The sequence below is a fragment of the Salmo salar genome, chromosome 12, assembly GCF_965601325.2.
Source record: "Salmo salar chromosome 12, fSalSal1, whole genome shotgun sequence".
Taxonomy (NCBI): domain Eukaryota; kingdom Metazoa; phylum Chordata; class Actinopteri; order Salmoniformes; family Salmonidae; genus Salmo; species Salmo salar.
This window is the reverse complement of record NC_138302.1, coordinates 97,821,749-97,842,259: the sequence shown is the minus strand read 5'-3', so window position 1 is coordinate 97,842,259 and position 20,511 is coordinate 97,821,749. Positions and strand designations below refer to the sequence as shown.

The window sequence follows — 20,511 nt, the reverse complement described above, 5'->3', positions numbered from 1 at the left end:
TTACACAAGATAAGGCAATGATCCTGGAAAAATCCACTGTACAGTAATACAGCTGGATCTGCTAACCCTAACCCAGGTACTGTAATACAGCTGGATCTGCTAACCCTAACCCAGGTACTGTAATACAGCTGGATCTGCTAACCCTAACCCAGGTACTGTACTGTAATACAGCTGGATCTGCTAACCCTAACCCAGGTACTGTACTGTAATACAGCTGGATCTGCTAACCCTAACCCAGGTACTGTACTGTAATACAGCTGGATCTGCTAACCCTAACCCAGGTACTGTACAGTAATACAGCTGGATCTGCTAACCCTAACCCAGGTACTGTACTGTAATACAGCTGGATCTGCTAACCCTAACCCAGGTACTGTACAGTAATACAGCTGGATCTGCTAACCCTAACCCAGGTACTGTACAGTAATACAGCTGGATCTGCTAACCCTAACCCAGGTACTGTACTGTAATACAGCTGGATCTGCTAACCCTAACCCAGGTACTGTACTGTAATACAGCTGGATCTGCTAACCCTAATCCAGGTACTGTATGTGAGGTGAGGTGAGGCCAAAGACCTTGGACAGTGAGATAATGGTGGGACAGAACACAGGTGGTTACCTGCCGCCACCCTGATGTTGTACAAACACCTACACCTACACCACAGCCAGTCCGGACCAGACAGGTAGGTTTTCCAGAAATCCTGGGTGGAGTATTCCCTCCTAGCTTATTCTCTCCTGATTCCAGGAATCCTCCAACCAGGATTCTGGGAAAACTGTGACATTTTGGGAAAGTTACCTGAATTTTGTAACCATAGATAGATCAGGTTGGGTGTTCTGAGACCTCCTGCCTCCTGAGGGTATAAAACAGGGACAGGAATATTCCATAAGGACAGACTGACAGATTGAAAACATGCTGAGGTTCATCCTGTTGAGCGCTCTCGCAGCCCTGGGTAAGAAATGACCATCTCTATACTCTATCTCCTTGAAGAAATGAACAATCTCTATACTCTATCTCCTTGAAGAAATGAACAATCTCTATACTCTATCTCCTTGAAGAAATGGTCATCCCTACACAGAGTATTTATTCACCCTCTGATTGAGACTAATAGACTAGATTTAGATTTTATTAGCATCCCCATTAGCGACATCTATTCTTCCTGGGGTCTGACACAAACAGAAAAAGACATTACAAACAAAAATACTTTACAATTTACATACAGTACATTTCAAAACATTAACATAGACATTACAGACTTACACGCATATATAAATAACTACTTCAAGTATACATATGCCTTAAATAGGTTACATATGGTTTAACTAGGTTACATATGGCTTAACTAGGTTAACTAGGTCAACTAGGGGAGAGACCATACATTATACATATTCCTTAAATAGGTTACATACGGCTTAACTAGGTTACATATGGCTTAACTAGGTTACATACGGCTTAAGTAGGTTAACTAGGTCAAATAGGGGAGAGACCATACAGGTAAACATATGGCTTAACTAGGTTACATATGCCTTAACTAGGTTAACTAGGTCAACTAGGCTTGAGACCATACGGTATACATATGCCTTAACTAGGTTACATACGGCTTAACTAGGTTAACTAGGTCAAATAGGGGAGAGACCATACAGTTTACATATGCCTTAACTAGGTTACATACGGCTTAACTAGGTTAACTAGGTCAAATAGGGGAGAGACCATACAGTAAACATATGCCTTAACTAGGTTAACAAGGTCAAATTATGGGAGAGACCATACAGTAAACATATGCCTTAACTAGGTTAACAAGGTCAAATTATGGGAGAGACCATACAGTAAACATATGGCTTAACTAGGTTAACAAGGTCAAATTATGGGAGAGACCATACAGTAAACATATGGCTTAACTAGGTTAACTAGGTCAAATTATGGGAGAGACCATACAGTAAACATATGCCTTAACTAGGTTAACTAGGTCAAATTATGGGAGAGACCATACAGTAAACATATGGCTTAACTAGGTTAACTAGGTCAAATTATGGGAGAGACCATACAGTAAACATATGGCTTAACTAGGTTAACTAGGTCAAATAGGGGAGAGACCAGTGGACTGCAAGGTCTGAGCTGGTGGGGGACAGTAACCTTCTACAATTCTACACATTTTGCCATGGTGCAAAGACTTAAATGTGCATTTTTATAGCTAATCTCATGCTAATGTGCCTTCAGAAAGTATTCACATCCCTTGACTTTTTCCACATTTTGTTGTGTTACAGCCTGAATTTAATACAGATTACATTTAGATTTTTGTTTGGGTCACTGGCCTATACCATAATGTCAAAATGGAATAATGTTTTTAGAAAATTTTACAAATGAATTGTCTTGAGTCAACAAGTATTCAAACTCTTTGTTATGGCATGTCTAAATAAGTTAAGGAGTAAAAATGTGCTTAACAAGTCACATAATAATTTGGATTGAATCACTCTGTGTGCAATAATAGTGTTTAACATGATTTTTGAATGACTACCTCATCTCTGTAACCCCACACATACAATTATCTGTAAGGTCCCTCAGTCAACCTCTACTTTGAGACAAACATGCATACTGGTGACAGCTTTTTCTTGGTCCTTCTTTGCAGCACTTGACAATATCACCCGGCATTAGTCAGGATTAGATCAAACTAGAGCCTGCAGGACTTGTTTCATCAACTTTGTTGTTAAAAAAGTTGAGCATCTCTTTATCACAGACAGACCTCTCCCCAATCTTTACAACAATTGAATCAATATGCCTTGACCGTGACAATTTACAGTCTAAGGTGACACCAAGAAGTTTAGTCTCCTCAACTTACTCTACTAGCCACGTCATTCATAACCAGATTCAACTGAGGCCTACAACTTAGGGAATGATTTGTAACAAATACATTGCCTTTAGTTTAAGATATGTTCAGGACTAGTTTATTACTAGCCACCATTGACGTCACCAGAGCCGGCCTTACGGGCTTCAGACACCGAATGATTTTGTCTCAGCCCCGAGTCTTTTGGTCCCGACTCAGGCTGGGCCACTCAAGGACATTCAGAGACTTGTCCCGAAGCCACTCCTGCGTTGTCTTGGCTGTGTGTTTAGGGTCGTCGAAGGTGAACCTTCGCCCCAGTCTGAGGTCCTGAGCGCTCTGGAGCAGGTTTTCATCAAGGATCTCTCTACACTTTGCTCCATTCATCTTTCCCTTGATCTTGACTAGTCTCCCAGTCTCTGCCGCTGAAATACTTCCCCACAGCATGATACTGCCACCACCATGCTCCACAATAAGGATGGAGCCAGGTTTCCTTCAGACGTGACGCTTGGCATTCAGGCCAAAGAGTTCAATATTGGTTTCATCAGACCAGAGAATCTTGTTTCTCATGGTCTGAGAGTCTTAGGTGCCTTTTGTCAAACTCCAAGCGGGCTGTCATGTGCCTTTTACCGAGGAGTGGCTTCCGTCTGGCCACTAGTCCACCATAAAGGCCTGATTGGTGGAGTGCTGCAGAGATGGTTTTCCTTCTGGAAGGTTCTCCCATCTCCACAGATGAACTCTAGAGCTCTGTCAGAGTGACCATCGGGTTCTTGGTGACCTCCCTGACCAAGGCCCTTCTCCCCCGATTGCTCAGTTTGGCCGGGCGGCCAGCTCTAGGAAAAGTCCATTTAAGAATGTTGGAGGCCACTGTGTTCTTGAGGACCTTCAATGCTGCAGAATTTTTTTGGTACACTTCCACAGATCTGTGCCTCAACACAATCCTGTCTCGGAGCTCCACAGACAATTCCTTCGGTCTCATGGCTTGGTTTTTGCTCTGACATGACACTGTCAACTGTGGGACCTTATTACAAGTGTGTGCCTTTCCAAATCATGTCCAATCAGTTGAATTTACCACAGGAGGACTCCAATCAAGTTGTAGAAACATCTCAAGGATGATCAATGGGAACAGGATGCACCTGAGCTCTATTTCGAGTCCCTTAGCAAAAGGTCTGAATACTTATGTAAATAAGTTATTTCTGGGGTTTTTTATATACATTTGCAAACATTTCTAAACCTGTTTTCACTTTGTCAGTATGGGGTATTGTGTGTATATTGCAAAGATTTTTATTTATTTATTCCATTTTAGAAAAAGGCTGTAACGTAACAAAATGTGGGAAAAGTCAAGAGGTCTGAATACTTTGGCTCCCCTGTCTTTAACTGTTTTTCTGTAGGACACGGTGGCTCCCTGGTCTTTAACGGTTTTTCTGTAGGACACAGTGGCTCCCCGGTCTTAAACCACTTTTCTTTCATTTTTTCTCTCTCTTTAACTGTATTTCCTCTGTCCCCAGTGCTGTCTGAGAATCTGGTTCCCCAGCCCAGATACCTGGAAGATGTAGCTGAGGAAAAAGTTGTGGGTGGCGAGGTCGCCCAGCCCAACTCCTGGCCCTGGCAGGTAAAACATTATCCTTTGGGGCGTCAGGTAGCCTAGTGGGTAGAGTGTTGGGCCAGTAACCAAAAGGTTGCTGGATCGAATCCTCGAGCTGACAAGGTGAAAATCTGTTGTTCTGCCCCTGAACAAAGCAGTTAACCCACTGTTCCTAGGCCATCATTGAAAATAAGAATTTGTTCTTAACTGACTTTCCTAGTTAAATTAAGGTTAAATAAAAAATAGTCTCCCATAGCCTGATGGAACCAGCCTGATTGCTGTGATCACCATTCTGTGAAGTAAAACAGGCTGGTTCCACCAGTGAAGTCTCCTGTGACAGCCTAGCTGATTTGATTCTGGGTGTCAACATTAGCCTGCGCCCAGATCTTTCTGTTCTTCAGCCAGTTCCTCTGTACTAGAGGAGTTGGCCACGGGACCCGGGATCCGGCAAGGAAGTAGCTGCACCTTATAGTTTCATACATATTTTTTTGTAAATATGTTTTGTTCTAAGTCTCTCCTCCCTTCTGCTTCTCCTCTTTAACATCCTCCTCTCACCTCTCTCTCTTTCTCTCTTGTCCTCAGATATCTCTCCAGTACCAGTCTGGCAGCTCCTACTACCACACCTGTGGAGGTAGTCTGATCAGGAGAGGATGGGTCATGACTGCTGCTCACTGTGTGGACAGGTTGGACAAAGGAAGACGTTAGATTTTATAGTGAAACTCTGAAACCTCTTGACAAGATCGCTTGGCGTTAGGTTAACGCTGAGATCTGCTATAGGTAACACAGCGCCCCTGGTCGCCCCGGGCTCATTTGATAAACATAATTTTTTATCAAACGGAGAACATGAGCTTCCAGCGTTGTGATAAACAAAAGTCCTACTCTGCAGTTCTATCGAGCATGCAATGATGTGCAAAGATGTAACGATGTGCAACGATGTGCAATGATGTAACGATGTGCAACGATATAACGATGTGTAATGATGTAACGATGTAACGATGTGCAACGATGTCAACGATGTGTAACGATGTAATGATGTAATGATGTAACGATGTAACGATGTAACGATGTGCAACGATGTAATGATGTAACGATGTGCAACGATGTAACGATGTGCAACGATGTAATGATGTAATGATGTAACGATGTAACGATGTAACGATGTGCAACGATGTGAACGATGTGTAACGATGTGTAACGATGTGTAACGATGTAACGATGTGTAACGATGTGAACGATGTGTAACGATGTGTAACGATGTAACGATGTGTAACGATGTGTAATGATGTAACGATGTGTAATGATGTAACGATGTGTAACGATGTAACGATGTAACGATGTTCAACGATGTAACGATGTGTAACGATGTAACGATGTGCAACGATGTAACGATGTGTAACGATGTGTAACGATGTGTAACGATGTAACGATGTGTAACGATGTGTAACGATGTGTAACGATGTGTAACGATGTAATAATGTAACGATGTGTAATGATGTAACGATGTAACGATGTGTAACGATGTAACGATGTGACGATGTTCAACGATGTAACGATGTAACGATGTGTAATGATGTAACGATGTGTAACGATGTAACGATGTGTAATGATGTAACGATGTGCAACGATGTGCAACGATGTGTAACGATGTAACGATGTGTAATGATGTAACGATGTAACGATGTGCAACGATGTAATGATGTGTAACGATGTAACGATGTGCAACGATGTGCAACGATGTGTAACGATGTAACAATGTGTAACGATGTAACGATGTGTAACGATGTAACGATGTAACGATGTGCAACGATGCAACGATGTGCAACGATGTAACGATGTGCAACAATGTAACGATGTAACGATGTGCAACGATGCAACGATGTAACGATGTAACGATGTGCAACGATGTAACGATGTAACGATGTGCACGATGTAACGATGTAACGATGTAGACGATGTGCAACGATGTAACGATGTGTAACGATGTAACGATGTGTAACGATGTGTAACGATGTAAAACGATGTAACGATGTAATGATGTAACGATGTGTAACGATGTGTAACGATGTAACGATGTAACGATGTGTAATGATGTAACGATGTGCAACGATGTAACGATGTGCAACGATGTAACGATGTGTAACGATGTGTAACGATGTAACGATGTGTAACGATGTGTAACGATGTAACGATGTAACGATGTGTAACGATGTGTAACGATGTAACGATGTGCAACGATGTAACGATGTAACGATGTGTAACAATGTGTAACGATGTGTAACAATGTGTAACGATGTGTAACGATGTGCAACGATGTGCAACGATGTAACGATGTGCAACGATGTGCAACGATGTGCAACGATGTAACGATGTGCAATGATGTGAAATGAAGTGCAATGATGTCAGAGGGAAAAAAACGGTTATTTAAAGTGGCAGTTTCACCGCAACAGATTCCAGCTTTAAGATTTCTATAATATGTATGCATATGCTGCATAACTTCCTAACTGACTTCCTAAATGATTTCCTAACTGACTTCCTAAGTGACCAAGGTATTATTGCGTTTGTGTCTGTAGCCAGAGGACTTGGCGTGTGGTTCTGGGAGACCACCACCTGAACAGCAACGAGGGTAAGGAGCAGATCATGACCGTCAGCAATGTCTACATCCACAATGGGTGGAACTCAAACAACATCGCCGGAGGGTACGTACTGTTTTAAAATTTGAAAAATTGATTGTTTAAAGTCTGGAAAGGGTTACAAAGCCATTTCTAAAGTTTTGGGACTCCAGCGAACCACGGTGAGAGACATTATCCACAAATGGAGAACATTTGGAACAGTGGTGAACCTTCCCAGGAGTGGCCGGCCTACCGGAATTACCCCAAGAGTGCAGCGACGACTCATCCAAGAGGTCACAAAAGAACCCACAACAACATCTAAAGAACTACAGGCCTCACTTGCCTCAGTTAAGGTCAGTGTTCATGACTCAACCATAAGAAAGAGACTGGGCAAAAATGGCATCCATGGCAGAGTTCCAAGGCGAAAACCACTGCTGACCAAAAATAACATAAAGACTCGTCTCACTTTTGGCAAAAAACATCTTGATAATCCCCAACACATTTGGGAAAATATTCTGTGGACTGACGAGACAAAAGTTGAACTGTTTGGAAGGTGTGCTTCCCGTTACATCTGGCGTAAAAGTAACACAGCATTTCAGAAAAAGAACATCATACCAACAGTCAAATGTGGTGGTAGTGTGATGGTCTGGGGCTGCTTTGCTGCTTCAGGACCTGGACCACTTGCTGTGATTGATGGAACCAGGAATTCTGCTCTCTACCAAAGAATCCTGAAGGAGAATGTCCGGCCATCAGTTCATGACCTCAAGCTGAAGCGCACTTGGGTTCTGCAGCAGGACAATGATCCAAAACACACCAGCAAGTCCACCTCTGATTGGCTTAAAAAAACTAAATGAAGGTTTTGGAGTGGCCTAGTCAAAGACCGGACTTGAATCCAATTGAGATGATGTGGCGTGACCTTAAAAAGGCAGTTCATGCTTGAAAACCCTCCATGTGGCTGAATTAAAACAATTCTGCAAAGAAGAGTGGGCCAAAACTCCTCCACGGCGATGTGAAAGACTCATTGTCAGTTATCGCAAACGCTTGATTGCAGTTGTTGCTGCTGAGGGTGGCACAACCAGTTATTAGGTTACTTACTTTTTCACATAGGGCCATGAAGGTTCGGATAGCTTTTTTCCCTTAATAAATAAAATCATCACTTAAAAACTGCATTTTGTGTTTACTTGGGTTATCTTTGTGTAATATTTAAATTTGTTTGATGATTTGAAACATTTACCTGCCACTAACCACTAGACTACCTGCCTCTCTAACCACTAGACTACCTGCCTCTCTAACCACTAGGCTACCTGCCTCTCTAACCACTAGACTACCTGCCTCTCTAACCACTAGACTACCTGCCTCTCTAACCACTAGACTACCTACCTCTCTAACCACTAGGCTACCTACCTCTCTAACCACTAGGCTACCTACCTCTCTAACCACTAGACTACCTGCCTCTCTAACCACTAGGCTACCTGCCTCTCTAACCACTAGGCTACCTGCCACTCTAACCACTAGACTACCTGCCTCTCTAACCACTAGGCTATCTACCTCTCTAACCACTAGGCTACCTGCCTCTCTAACCACTAGGCTACCTGCTGGTTACTAGTCCAACGCTCTAACCACTAGACTACCTGCCTCTCTAACCACTAGACTACCTGCCTCCTCTAACCACTAGACTACCTGCCTCCTCTAACCACTAGGCTACCTGCCTCTCTAACCACTAGGCTACCTGCCTCTCTAACCACTAGTCTACCTGCCGCTCTAACCGCTAGACTACCTGCCTCTCTAACCACTAGGCTATCTACCTCTCTAACCACTAGGCTACCTGCCTCTCTAACCACTAGACTACCTGCCTCTCTAACCACTAGGCTACCTGCTGGTTACTAGTCCAACGCTCTAACCACTAGACTACCTGCCTCTCTAACCACTAGACTACCTGCCGCTCTAACCACTAGACTACCTGCCGCACTAACCGCTAGGCTACCTGCCTCTCTAACCACTAGTCTACCTGCCGCTCTAACCACTAGGCTACCTGCCTCTCTAACCGCTAGGCTACCTGCCGCTCTAACCACTAGCCTACCTGCCTCTCTAACCACTAGGCTACCTGCCTCTCTAACCACTAGACTACCTGCCTCTCTAACCACTAGACTACCTGCCTCTCTAACCACTAGACTACCTGCCCCTCTAACCACTAGACTACCTGCCCCTCTAACCACTAGGCTACCTGCCCCTCTAACCACTAGACTACCTGCCTCTCTAACCACTAGACTACCTGCCCCTCTAACCACTAGACTACCTGCCTCTCTAACCACTAGGCTACCTGCCTCTCTAACCACTAGGCTACCTGCCGCTCTAACCACTAGGCTACCTGCCTCTCTAACCACTAGACTACCTGCCTCTCTAACCACTAGTCTACCTGCCTCTCTAACCACTAGACTACCTGCCGCTCTAACCACTAGGCTACCTGCCTCTCTAACCACTAGACTACCTGCCTCTCTAACCACTAGGCTACCTGCCTCTCTAACCACTAGACTACCTGCCTCTCTAACCACTAGGCTACCTGCCTCTCTAACCACTAGACTACCTGCCTCTCTAACCACTAGACTACCCTGCCTCTCTAACCACTAGGCTACCCTGCCTCTCTAACCACTAGGCTACCCTGCCTCTCTAACCACTAGGCTACCTGCAGCTCTAACCACTAGGCTACCTGCCTCTCTAACCACTAGGCTACCTGCCTCTCTAACCACTAGACTACCTGCCTCTCTAACCACTAGACTACCTGCCTCTCTAACCACTAGACTACCTGCCGCTCTAACCACTAGACTACCTGCCTCTCTAACCACTAGACTACCTGCCTCTCTAGTCACTAGTCTACCTGCCTCTCTAACCACTAGGCTACCTGCCTCTCTAACCACTAGGCTACCTGCCGCTCTAACCACTAGGCTACCTGCCGCTCTAACCACTAGTCTACCTGCCTCTCTAACCACTAGGCTACCTGCCTCTCTAACCACTAGTCTACCTGCCTCTCTAACCACTAGGCTACCTGCCTCTCTAACCACTAGGCTACCTGCCGCTCTAACCACTAGACTACCTGCCTCTCTAATCACTAGTCTACCTGTCTCTCTAACCACTAGACTACCTGCCGCTCTAACCACTAGGCTACCTGCCGCTCTAACCACTAGGCTACCTGCCTCTCTAACCACTAGTCTACCTGCCTCTCTAACCACTAGGCTACCTGCCTCTCTAACCACTAGGCTATCTACCTAGTGGTTAACCCATGTTAGGGTTAAAGTGCATAAGTACAGAATAGAAAGTTTAGGAGGAAGTGCAGAAATCTGTGAGAAAGATGTATAACCTTCTGTTCCTCAGGTATGATATAGTATATATCTTCTATTCATTAGATATGACATCGCCCTGCTGCGTCTGTCCACCGAGGCTTCCCTGAACTCTGCTGTCCAGCTGGCTGCTCTTCCTCCATCTGGCCAGATCCTACCCAACAACAACCCTTGCTACATCACCGGATGGGGACGCACCCAGAGTCAGTAGTAACCTATTATCTCAATGTAACATCAAATACATTCAACATTTCATTGTCTTTACATACAGGTCCCAGAGACTACCCATAACTAACCACAACCCTGAACTTGAACCCTGACACTAACAGAGCTAGCAGAGCTGGGTTTTTTGGGGGGTTTATACTTGGTCTTAAGCATGGAAGTGACTAACTAAACAGGTTAGCGTTTTTCGTCATGAATCTTGCTCTGTAGAGTGGTCACTAGCTGGAACTGAGTAATAAAATCTGATTTTAAAACTAACCCTAACCCCATTGATAACCCTAGTACCTAACCCTCATTATATCTTTTGTGTTTTTGTTCTACATTGTTATTTTTCAATATTTTATTGTTATTGATTATTGGATTGTTGGGTTTTGAGTTTGCAAGAAAGGCATTTCACTGTACTTGTGAATGTGACATTAAAACTAGAAGCTAACCCTAACCTTAAACTATGACCAAAAAGCCCATTTTTGTTTTTATGAATCTTTACAATAGCCAACTATTACTTTGCAGCTGGCCTATCTAAGGGGAAATCGCTCCGTTTTGTCTCCAGGACAAGACTCGTGACACTAAACGTCAACCTGCTACAACTAATATGTCAACTGAGACGACAGATGGTTAAATGTCATTATTTGGAAATGTTCTAATGAAACCATATTGAATTCTCATATCCTGTTCCTCTTAAATGCATCTCCTGTTCCTCACTATCAGCTGAAGTGATATATAACAACAATGGATAAATCTCACAATTTTTTTTTTATACATATTCTAATAAAGCATCCCCTTGTCTTTCCTATAGCTGGCGGTTCTCTGTCCAACAGCCTGAAGCAGGCTTGGCTACCCAGTGTTGACCACCAGACCTGTTCCAGCTCTGGCTGGTGGGGATCTTCCGTCAAGACCACCATGGTCTGTGCCGGTGGCGGAGCCAACTCTGGTTGCCAGGTAAGACCAGTGTAATGGAGGGGAAGGGGAGAAGACCGATCGGTTTGGGATTTGAACCCATGACCCTGTGTCTGTCCCTCTAAAACCTTAAACGTTACACCAAGAGGTATGAAGATGATTTGTCTTGGTTTTACTGGATGCGTTTAATTTACTTTATATTTGTTTATCATTGGAATTATATCATAGTTTAGCTACATGTTTAGAAAATAAAAATAACCAGTGACTCTTTTTTGTTATACATAAATATGAGTAAGAATAACAAATTGGAAACTCAGTCCTGATGAAGCTCTCTCTCTCTCTTCATCATTGTAGGGAGACTCTGGCGGCCCCCTGAACTGCCAGGTCAACGGTCAGTACTATGTCCACGGTGTGACCAGCTTCGTTTCCTCTTCTGGCTGCAACGCCAACCGCAGGCCCACCGTCTTCACCCGTGTGTCTGCTTACATCAGCTGGATGAACGGGGTACGTCCTGTATAGCTAGGGACAGGAGAAGAACATTACTTGATTTCTCTCCAAGCTTGTCTATGTCATCTAATGTTATATTAGATGACATACCCAAGTTGGATGGCACATTGTTTTGTATATTTTATTTTGTAAAATTTGTGTCGCTGTCACAATATTGATTATTATTTGTGGGGCAAATGTCTGCGTCTATTCTAATTGATCTCCTTTCCTGTACAGATCATGGGTTGATCTCCTTTCCTGTACAGATCATGGGTTGATCTCCTTTCCTGTACAGATCATGGGTTGAAAGGGAACATGGTTTTCGAGCAGATAGACAGAACCCAGATTCACCACTGACACTGCTCAACTACACCAACTACCCAGATTCACCACTGACCCTGCTCAACTACACCAACTACCCAGATTCACCACTGACCCTGCTCCACTACACCAACTACCCAGATTCACCACTGACCCTGCTCCACTACACCAACTACCCAGATTCACCACTGACCCTGCTCAACTACACCAACTACCCAGATTCACCACTAACCCTGCTCAACTACACCAACTACCCAGATTCACCACTGACCCTGCTCAACTACACCAACATTCTGCTCTAAAAGTTCAATAAACTTCATTGACATTGGAGAAAACCTTCCCTCATGTTTACTTTTTACTGTTCATGTCAAATCCACCATGTCATTATTTATTTCACAGAATTGTGTGCGTTATGAGTGTAATTTTAGCGGGGTATTTTGTGACTATGCCAGCTTTATTTGAGAATGAGATGTGTTTGGTATTGGTATTTTATGAGGATCCTCATTAGCTGTTGCAAAAGCAGCAGCTACTCTTCCTGGGGTTCCACACAGAACATGAAATATAAACCAGAATGACATAATACAGAACATCATTAGACAAGAACAGCTCAAGGACATACATTTTTTAAAAGGCACACAACTGTACATATCAATACATACACACAAACTATCTAGGTCAAATAGAGGAGAGGCATTGTGCAGTGAGGTGTTGCTTTATCTGTTTTTTGAAACCAGGTTTACTGTTCATTTGAGCAATATGAGATGGAAGGAAGTTCCATGCAATAAGGGCTCTATATAATACTCTACGTTTTCTTGAATTTGTTCTGGATTTGGGGACTGTGAAAAGACCCCTGGTGGCATGTCTGGTGGGACAAGTGTGTGTGTGTCAGAGCTGTGTGTAAGTTGACTATGCAAACAATTTGGGATTTAACACATTGTTTCTTATAAAAAGAAGAAGGGATGCAGTCAGTCCTCGACTGGACAATAATCAAGATTAGACATAACCATAGCCTGCAGAACTTGCTTTTTGGAGTGTGGTGTCAAAAAAGCAGAGCATCTCTTTATTATGGCTAGACCTCTCCCCATCTTTGCAACCATTGAATCTATATGTTTTGACCATGACTGTTTACAATCTAAGGTAACGCCAAGTAAGTTAGTCTCCTCAACTTGTTCAACAGCCACACCATTCATTTACAGATTCAGATGAGGTCTAGCACTTAGGGAATGATTTGTACCAAATACAATGCTCTGAGTTTTAGATATGTTCAGGACCAGTTTATTCCTGGCCACCCATTCCAAAACAGACTGCAACTCTTTGTTAAGGGTTTCAGTGACTTCATTAGCTGTGGTTACTGATGCGTATATGGTTGAATCATCAACATACATGGAATTACATGCTTTGTTTAATGACAGTGGCAGGTCATTTGTAAAAATAGAAAAGAGTAGCTGGCCTAGAGAGCTGCGGTACACCACACTTTACATGTTTGACATTAGACATTTGACATGTTTAGCTTCCATTAAAGAAAACCCTTTGCGTTCTATTAGATAGATAGCTCTGAATCCACGATATGGCAGAGTTTGAAAAGCCGTAGCAATTAAGTTTTTTCAACAACAGGTTATGGTCAATAATATCAAAGGCTGCACTGAAACTTAACAGTACAGCTCCCACAATCTTATTATTATCAATTTCTATCAATGAATCATCAGTCATTTGTGTTAGTGCAGTACATCCTGAGTGCCCTTCTCTATAAGCATGCTGAAAGTCTGTTGTTCATTTGTTTACAGAGAAATAGCATTGTATTTGGTCAAACACCATGTTTTCCAACAGTTTGCTAAGAGCTGACAGCAAGCTTATAGGTCTACTGTTAGAACCAGTAAAGGCCGCTTTACCACTCTTGGGTAGCGGAATGACTTTGGCTTCCGTCCAGGCCCGAGGACAAATACTTTACTCTAGGCTCAGATTAAAGATATGACAGATAGGAGTGGCTATAGAGTCAGATACCATCCTCAGTAGCTTTCCATCTAAGTTGTCAATGCCAGGAGGTTTGTCATTAATGATCGTTAACAAACAAAAAATCCACCTCTCCCTCACTAACTTTACAAAATTCAAACTTGCACTGCTTTTCTTTCATTATTTGTTTTTTTACACATGAATATAATTGCTCACTGTTTGTCGTGGGCATTTCCTGCCTAAGTTTTCCCACTTTGCCAGTGAAATAATCATAAAAATATTTGGCAACATCAAATGGTTTTGTGATGAATAAGCCATCTGATTCGATGAAAGAGTTGAATTTGTCTTTCTGCCCATAATTTCATTTAAAGTACTCCAAGTTTTTTCCATCATTCTTTATATCATTGATCTTGGCTTCATAATACAGTTTCTTCTTCTTTTTGTTGAGTTTAGTCACATAATTTCTCAATTTGCAGTAAGTCAGCCAGTCAGATGAGCAGCCAGACTTATTAGCCACACCTTTACCCCCATCTCTTTCAACCATACAGTTTTTCAATTCCTCATCAATCCATGGAGCCTTAACAGTTCTAACAGTCAGATTCTTAACAGGTGCATGTTTATCAATAATTGGAAGAAGCAATTTCATAAATTCATCAAGTGCAGCGTCTGGATGCTCCTTATTAATCACATCAGACCAACAAATATTTTTAACATCATCCACATAAGAGTCACAGCAAAATCTTTCAATGGGTACGGATACAGCTTTAGAACAAAGTTCTACAGTATTAGTAAAAATGTGATCAATACATGTGGATGATCTTGTTCCTGTAGTGTTTGTAAACACCCTGGTAGGTTGATTAATACCCTGAACCAGATTACAGGCACTGGTTACAGTGAGAAGCTTTCTCTTGAGCAGACAGCTTGATGAAAACCAGTCAATATTCAGGTCCCCAAGAAAGTAAACCTCTCCGTTTACATCACATACACTATGAAGCATTTCACACATATTATTTAGATACTGACTGTTAGCACTTGGTGGCCTATAGCAACACCCCAAAGGAAAAGGCTTTAGATGTGCCAAGTGAACCTGCAACCACAACACTTCAATAACACTTGACATAAGATCTTCTCTAAGTATTACAGGGATGTGGCTCTGAATATATACTGCTCAAAAAAAATAAAGGGAACACTTAAACAACACATCCTAGATCTGAATGAAAGAAATAATCTTATTAAATACTTTTTTCTTTACATAGTTGAATGTGCTGACAACAAAATCACACAAAAATAATCAATGGAAATCCAATTTATCAACCCATGGAGGTCTGGATTTGGAGTCACACTCAAAATTAAAGTGGAAAACCACAATACAGGCTGATCCAACTTTGATGTAATGTCCTTAAAACAAGTCAAAATGAGGCTCAGTAGTGTGTGTGGCCTCCACGTGCCTGTATGACCTCCCTACAACGCCTGGTCATGCTCCTGATGAGGTGACGAATGGTCTCCTGAGGGATCTCCTCCCAGACCTGGACTAAAGCATCCGCCAACTCCTGGATAGTCTGTGGTGCAACGTGGCGTTGGTGGATGGAGCGAGACATGATGTCCCAGATGTGCTCAATTGGATTCAGGTCAGGGGAACGGGCGGGCCAGTCCATAGCATCAATGCCTTCCTCTTGCAGGAACTGCTGACACACTCCAGCCACATGAGGTCTAGCATTGTCTTGCATTAGGAGGAACCCAGGGCCAACCGCACCAGCATATGGTCTCACAAGGGGTCTGAGGATCTCATCTCGGTGCCTAATGGCAGTCAGGCTACCTCTGGCGAGCACATGGAGGGCTGTGCGGCCCCCCCCAAAGAAATGCCACCCCACACCATGACTGACCCACCGCCAAACCGGTCATGCTGGAGGATGTTGCAGGCAGCAGAACGTTCTCCACGGCGTCTCCAGACTCTGTCACGTCTGTCACGTGCTCAGTGTGAACCTGCTTTCATCTGTGAAGAGCACAGGGCGCCAGTGGCGAATTTGCCAATCTTGGTGTTCTCTGGCAAATGCCAAACGTCCTGCACGGTGTTGGGCTGTAAGCACAACCCCCACCTGTGGACGTCGGGCCCTCATACCACCCTCATGGAGTCTGTTTCTGACCGTTTGAGCAGACACATGCACATTTGTGGCCTGCTGGAGGTCATTTTGCAGGGCTCTGGCAGTGCTCCTCCTGCTCCTCCTTGCACAAAGGCGAAGGTAGCGGTCCTGCTGCTGGGTTGTTGCCCTCCTACGGCCTCCTCCACGTCTCCTGATGTACTGGCCTGTCTCCTGGTAGCGCCTCCTGGCAACACCTCCCCCATAAGCATTTCTGTCTCTTCTATAGATGTTATATACTTGTATTGCTACTGATGTATCATCAAATGAATTATCTAAGTGAGTCTCAGAAATGGCTAATATATGAATGTTATCTGATGTTAGCAAGTTATTGATTTCATGAACCTTATTTCTAAGGCTACATATATTAATATGGGCTATTGTCAGCCCTTTCCTGGGTAGAATATCAGAGATAGACATAATATTGAAAAGAGCAAACAAAGCATGAGAAAAAAATATACATTCAGCAGTCCATTAATCAGTTGGTGTGTGTGTGTGCTGTGGGATTGAAGCTACAAACCCATTGGCTTGGCTCTCTCATCCTTTCCAGGCTTCTGCGAGTGAGTGGCTGGGATCAGTTCTTTCCTCTTCTGGCTCACAGCTTCAGGATAGTCCTCGTTGAGGAAGACATATGTTCCTCTCAAGTTCTTGGCTCTTTCCAGAACAGCTGCCTTGTCTTTGAACCTCAGGAACTTGACCACTATCGGCCTGGGCCTATCACCTGGGCCGGTGGTGGGTTTTCCAATCCTGTGGGCGCGCTCCACCTCAATCTTCCTGTGGTCCATGTTTAATTTCTCAGAGATCATTTCCCTCACTTTGTACTCAGACTCCATCCAGGTCTCATGTGGAGATTCTGCAATTCCGTCCACAACCATGTTGTTTTGCCTTGATCGTCCCTCGACAGAGTCTGATTTATCTGTCATTGTTATCATGGATTCACACACAGAACTGATGTCCTCTCTCAATGACTTACAGATTGCTGTCGTCTTGCCGTTCTCCTGTTTAAACTCATTGAGCTGACCCTGGGAGAACTGCAAACTTTTCTTCAGGTCCTGGACCTCTCTGGTCAGGTCCTCCATTCTTTTATTAGTAGAATCCATGAGTATTTGGACAAAACACTTGAAACTATTTTCTTGTTGTTGTAACAACTGCTTATAGGTCTCTTTTTGTTTGGTTAAAATATCCTTCACGTGTGATAGAGAGACACCACTGTCCTCAACGGTACTCCCACCGGCTTTGGTCTTTGTCATGGTAGCTAGCAACGTATGTTAGGCTGTTAGTCCTCGCAGTTCCAGAGAGGGCAGGTCACGGGGAAAATGGAAAATAACAAACAGCAGGGATCTAGACAGCCACAAACCCGGGACAATCCACGTAGCGGGCTGCGTTCAAGAACACCTTGCTAGCTTGATGTCCAGCTAGGCTAGCTGAGACTTCAAAAAACTCCTCAGACTCGTCCTTGGTTGGCAGGATCACTGGAAAGATACAAGCAGTCCCAGCAACTGATGCCAATTGCGTCGCGGGAGAAAGTGGAGAAATAATTCAAGTTTGTTAACTGGATGTAATATCAATAACATCAAAGAATATAGAAAAGAATGGCACTCTTATTTTTCTCTGCTATAAATGTATTATGAACATATTTGTCCTTGCAAATGCAGGTTCAACGTAAGCTGACAGAAATAAGATATTGAAGTATATGGCTTGCTACTCTGCCTTTGAACGGTGTATGGTAGTAGGTGCCAGGCACACTGGTTTGCGTCAAGAACTGCACCGCTGTTGGGTTTTTCACACTCAACAGTTTCCCGTGTGTATCAAGAATGGTCCACCACCAAAACGGACATCTAGCCAACATGACACAACTGTGGGAAGCATTGAAGTCAACATGGGCCAGCATCCCTGTGGAGCGCTTTCGACACCTTGTAGAGTCCATGTCCCGATGAATTGAGGCTGTTCTGAAGAGGGGAGGTGCAATTTAGTATTAAGGAAGGTGTTCTTAATATTTTGTACACTCAGTGTACACTTGTGCTGACCATACAGAAATGCCTTCTAGATCCTCTAAGTCCTTCAGACAGACATCCCCATGTTTGGCCCAAGGCTGTCTGGTTCTGTCAATTCCCTCACACAATATTAATATACAGATCAAAAAATATAAACGGAACATGTAAAGTGCTGGTCGCATGTTTCATGAGCTGAAATAAAAGATCCCAGAAATGTTCCATATGCACAAAAATATTATTTCTCAAAATGTTTGAGCACAAATTAGTTTACATCCCTGTTAGTGAGCATTTCTCCTTTGTCAAGATTATCCATCCACCTGACAGGTGTGGCATATCAAGAAGCTGATTAAACAGCATGATCATTACACAGGTGCACCGACAATAAAAGGCCACTCTAAAATGTGCAGTTTTGTCACACAACACAATGCCACAGATGTCTCAAGTTTTGAGGGAGTGTGCAATTGGCATACTGACTGCAGGAATGTCCATCAGAGCTATGGTTAATTTCTCTACCATAAGCCGCCTCCAATGTCGTTTTAGAGAATTTGGCTTGGTACGTCCAACTGGTCTAACCTGGGTTGCTGTCTGAAAATGAGTTACTAACCGGTTGAACCCGTGAACCCATTGTACCTACTGTATGAGTCAAGTACAGAAAACAACAGTATTCTTGCACTCATGCACAATCGCTAAGCATTGCCCCATGCACAATCGCGAAGCACTTGAACATGAATGTGCTCCCATATAGATCATAATTCCATGAGTTGGCTGACTGTTCAGCCTAAGAAGGCATGAATAAACTTATATCAACAAAACACACCTCAATACTGAATTCTGCCTACAAAGAAGTAGCTTATAACCACAATTAGCCAACACTAGCCCATAATGCTGCAGGAGGGACTTGTGTACTTCACAAAATAGATGGCATCATGAGGGAGGGAAATTATGTGGATATATTGAAGCAACATCTCAAGACATCAGTCAGGAAGTTAAAGCTTGGTTGCAATTTTGTCTTCCAAATGGACAATGACCCCAAGCATACTTCCAAAGTTGTGGCAAAATGGCTTAAGGACAACAAAGTCAAGGTATTGGAGTGGCCATCACAAAGCCCTGACCTCAATCCTATAGAACATTTGTGGGCAGAACTGAAAAAGCGTGTGCGAGCAAAGAGGCCTACAAACTTGACTCAGTTACACCAGCTCTGTCAGGAGGAATGGGCCAAAATTCACCCAACTTATTGATGGAAGCTTGTGGAAGGCTAACCGAAACATTTGACCCAACAATTTAAAGGCAATGCTACCAAATACTAATTGAGTGTATGTAAACTTTTGACCCACTGGGAATGTGATGGAAGAAATAAAAGCTGAAATAAATAATTATCTCTACTATCATTCTGACATTTCACATTCTTAAAATAAAGTGGTGATCCTAACTGACCTAAGACAGGGAATTTTTACTAGGATTAAATGTCAGGAATTGTGAAAAACTGAGTTTAAATGTATTTGGCTAAGGTGTATGTAAACTTCCGACTTCAATTGTAGATCCTAACCTTAAGGGCCAGTTGCCCAGATACATATTAATTAAGTCCTGGACTAAAATGCACTTACAATAAAGATTCTCCATTGTGAAAGATCCAGTACTAGGTTTAATCTGAGTCCGGGAAGACTTGAGAGTTTACATTGTACAAATATATTTTTAAACACAACACTTCCAACCTGGAATCTAAACAACCTGAGGGTAGACATGGTAAAATAATTCTAATAATAATACATGCCATTTACCAGACACTTTTATTCAGAGAAACTTAGTGACTGCATATATTTGAGTATACTCACAGTAGGATGAGATGTCCCCAGAGGGCGTTGCCTTGGTGACAGGAGATAACTGTGGGGTCCCCAGAGGGCTTGTCCTTGGTGACAGGAGATAACTGTGAGAAGAAAGACACCTGGGCTTCAGCTGATGGAACGGAACAGACCAGATTAGTCAGGTCAGCAGTGTACAGACAGTATACCATAGCTGTTCTGACTGTACAGACAGAATACCATAGCTGTTCTACAGACAGTATACCATAGCTGTTCTGACTGTACAGACAGTATACCATAGCAGTTCTACAGACTGTATACCATAGCTGTTCTACAGACAGTATTCCATAGCTGTTCTGACTG

The 20,511-nt window shown here is 43.2% G+C and overlaps 1 protein-coding gene across 3 annotated transcripts; it reads left to right on the top strand.

Annotated features, from left to right (window-relative positions):
• Positions 1-841: 841 nt before the first annotated feature.
• On the top strand, positions 842-12,607 carry LOC106566160 (elastase-1-like). 3 transcript variants are annotated; one of them, XM_082959503.1, is made up of 8 exons: positions 842-946; positions 4,321-4,424; positions 4,980-5,080; positions 6,968-7,093; positions 10,408-10,544; positions 11,360-11,502; positions 11,815-11,964; positions 12,242-12,607. In XM_082959503.1, exons 1-8 carry the CDS (start codon positions 907-909, stop codon positions 12,251-12,253), a joined length of 813 nt encoding a protein of 270 aa, XP_082815629.1. In that variant the 5' UTR covers positions 842-906; the 3' UTR covers positions 12,254-12,607. The 3 variants fall into 3 exon arrangements, 2 of the variants coding, with proteins under 2 accessions (XP_082815629.1, XP_082815630.1); XM_082959504.1 differs by having other exon boundaries at positions 12,184-12,607; XR_014379811.1 differs by lacking the exon at positions 12,242-12,607 and having other exon boundaries at positions 11,360-11,608; positions 11,815-11,921.
• The last annotated feature ends 7,904 nt before the right edge of the window (positions 12,608-20,511 follow it).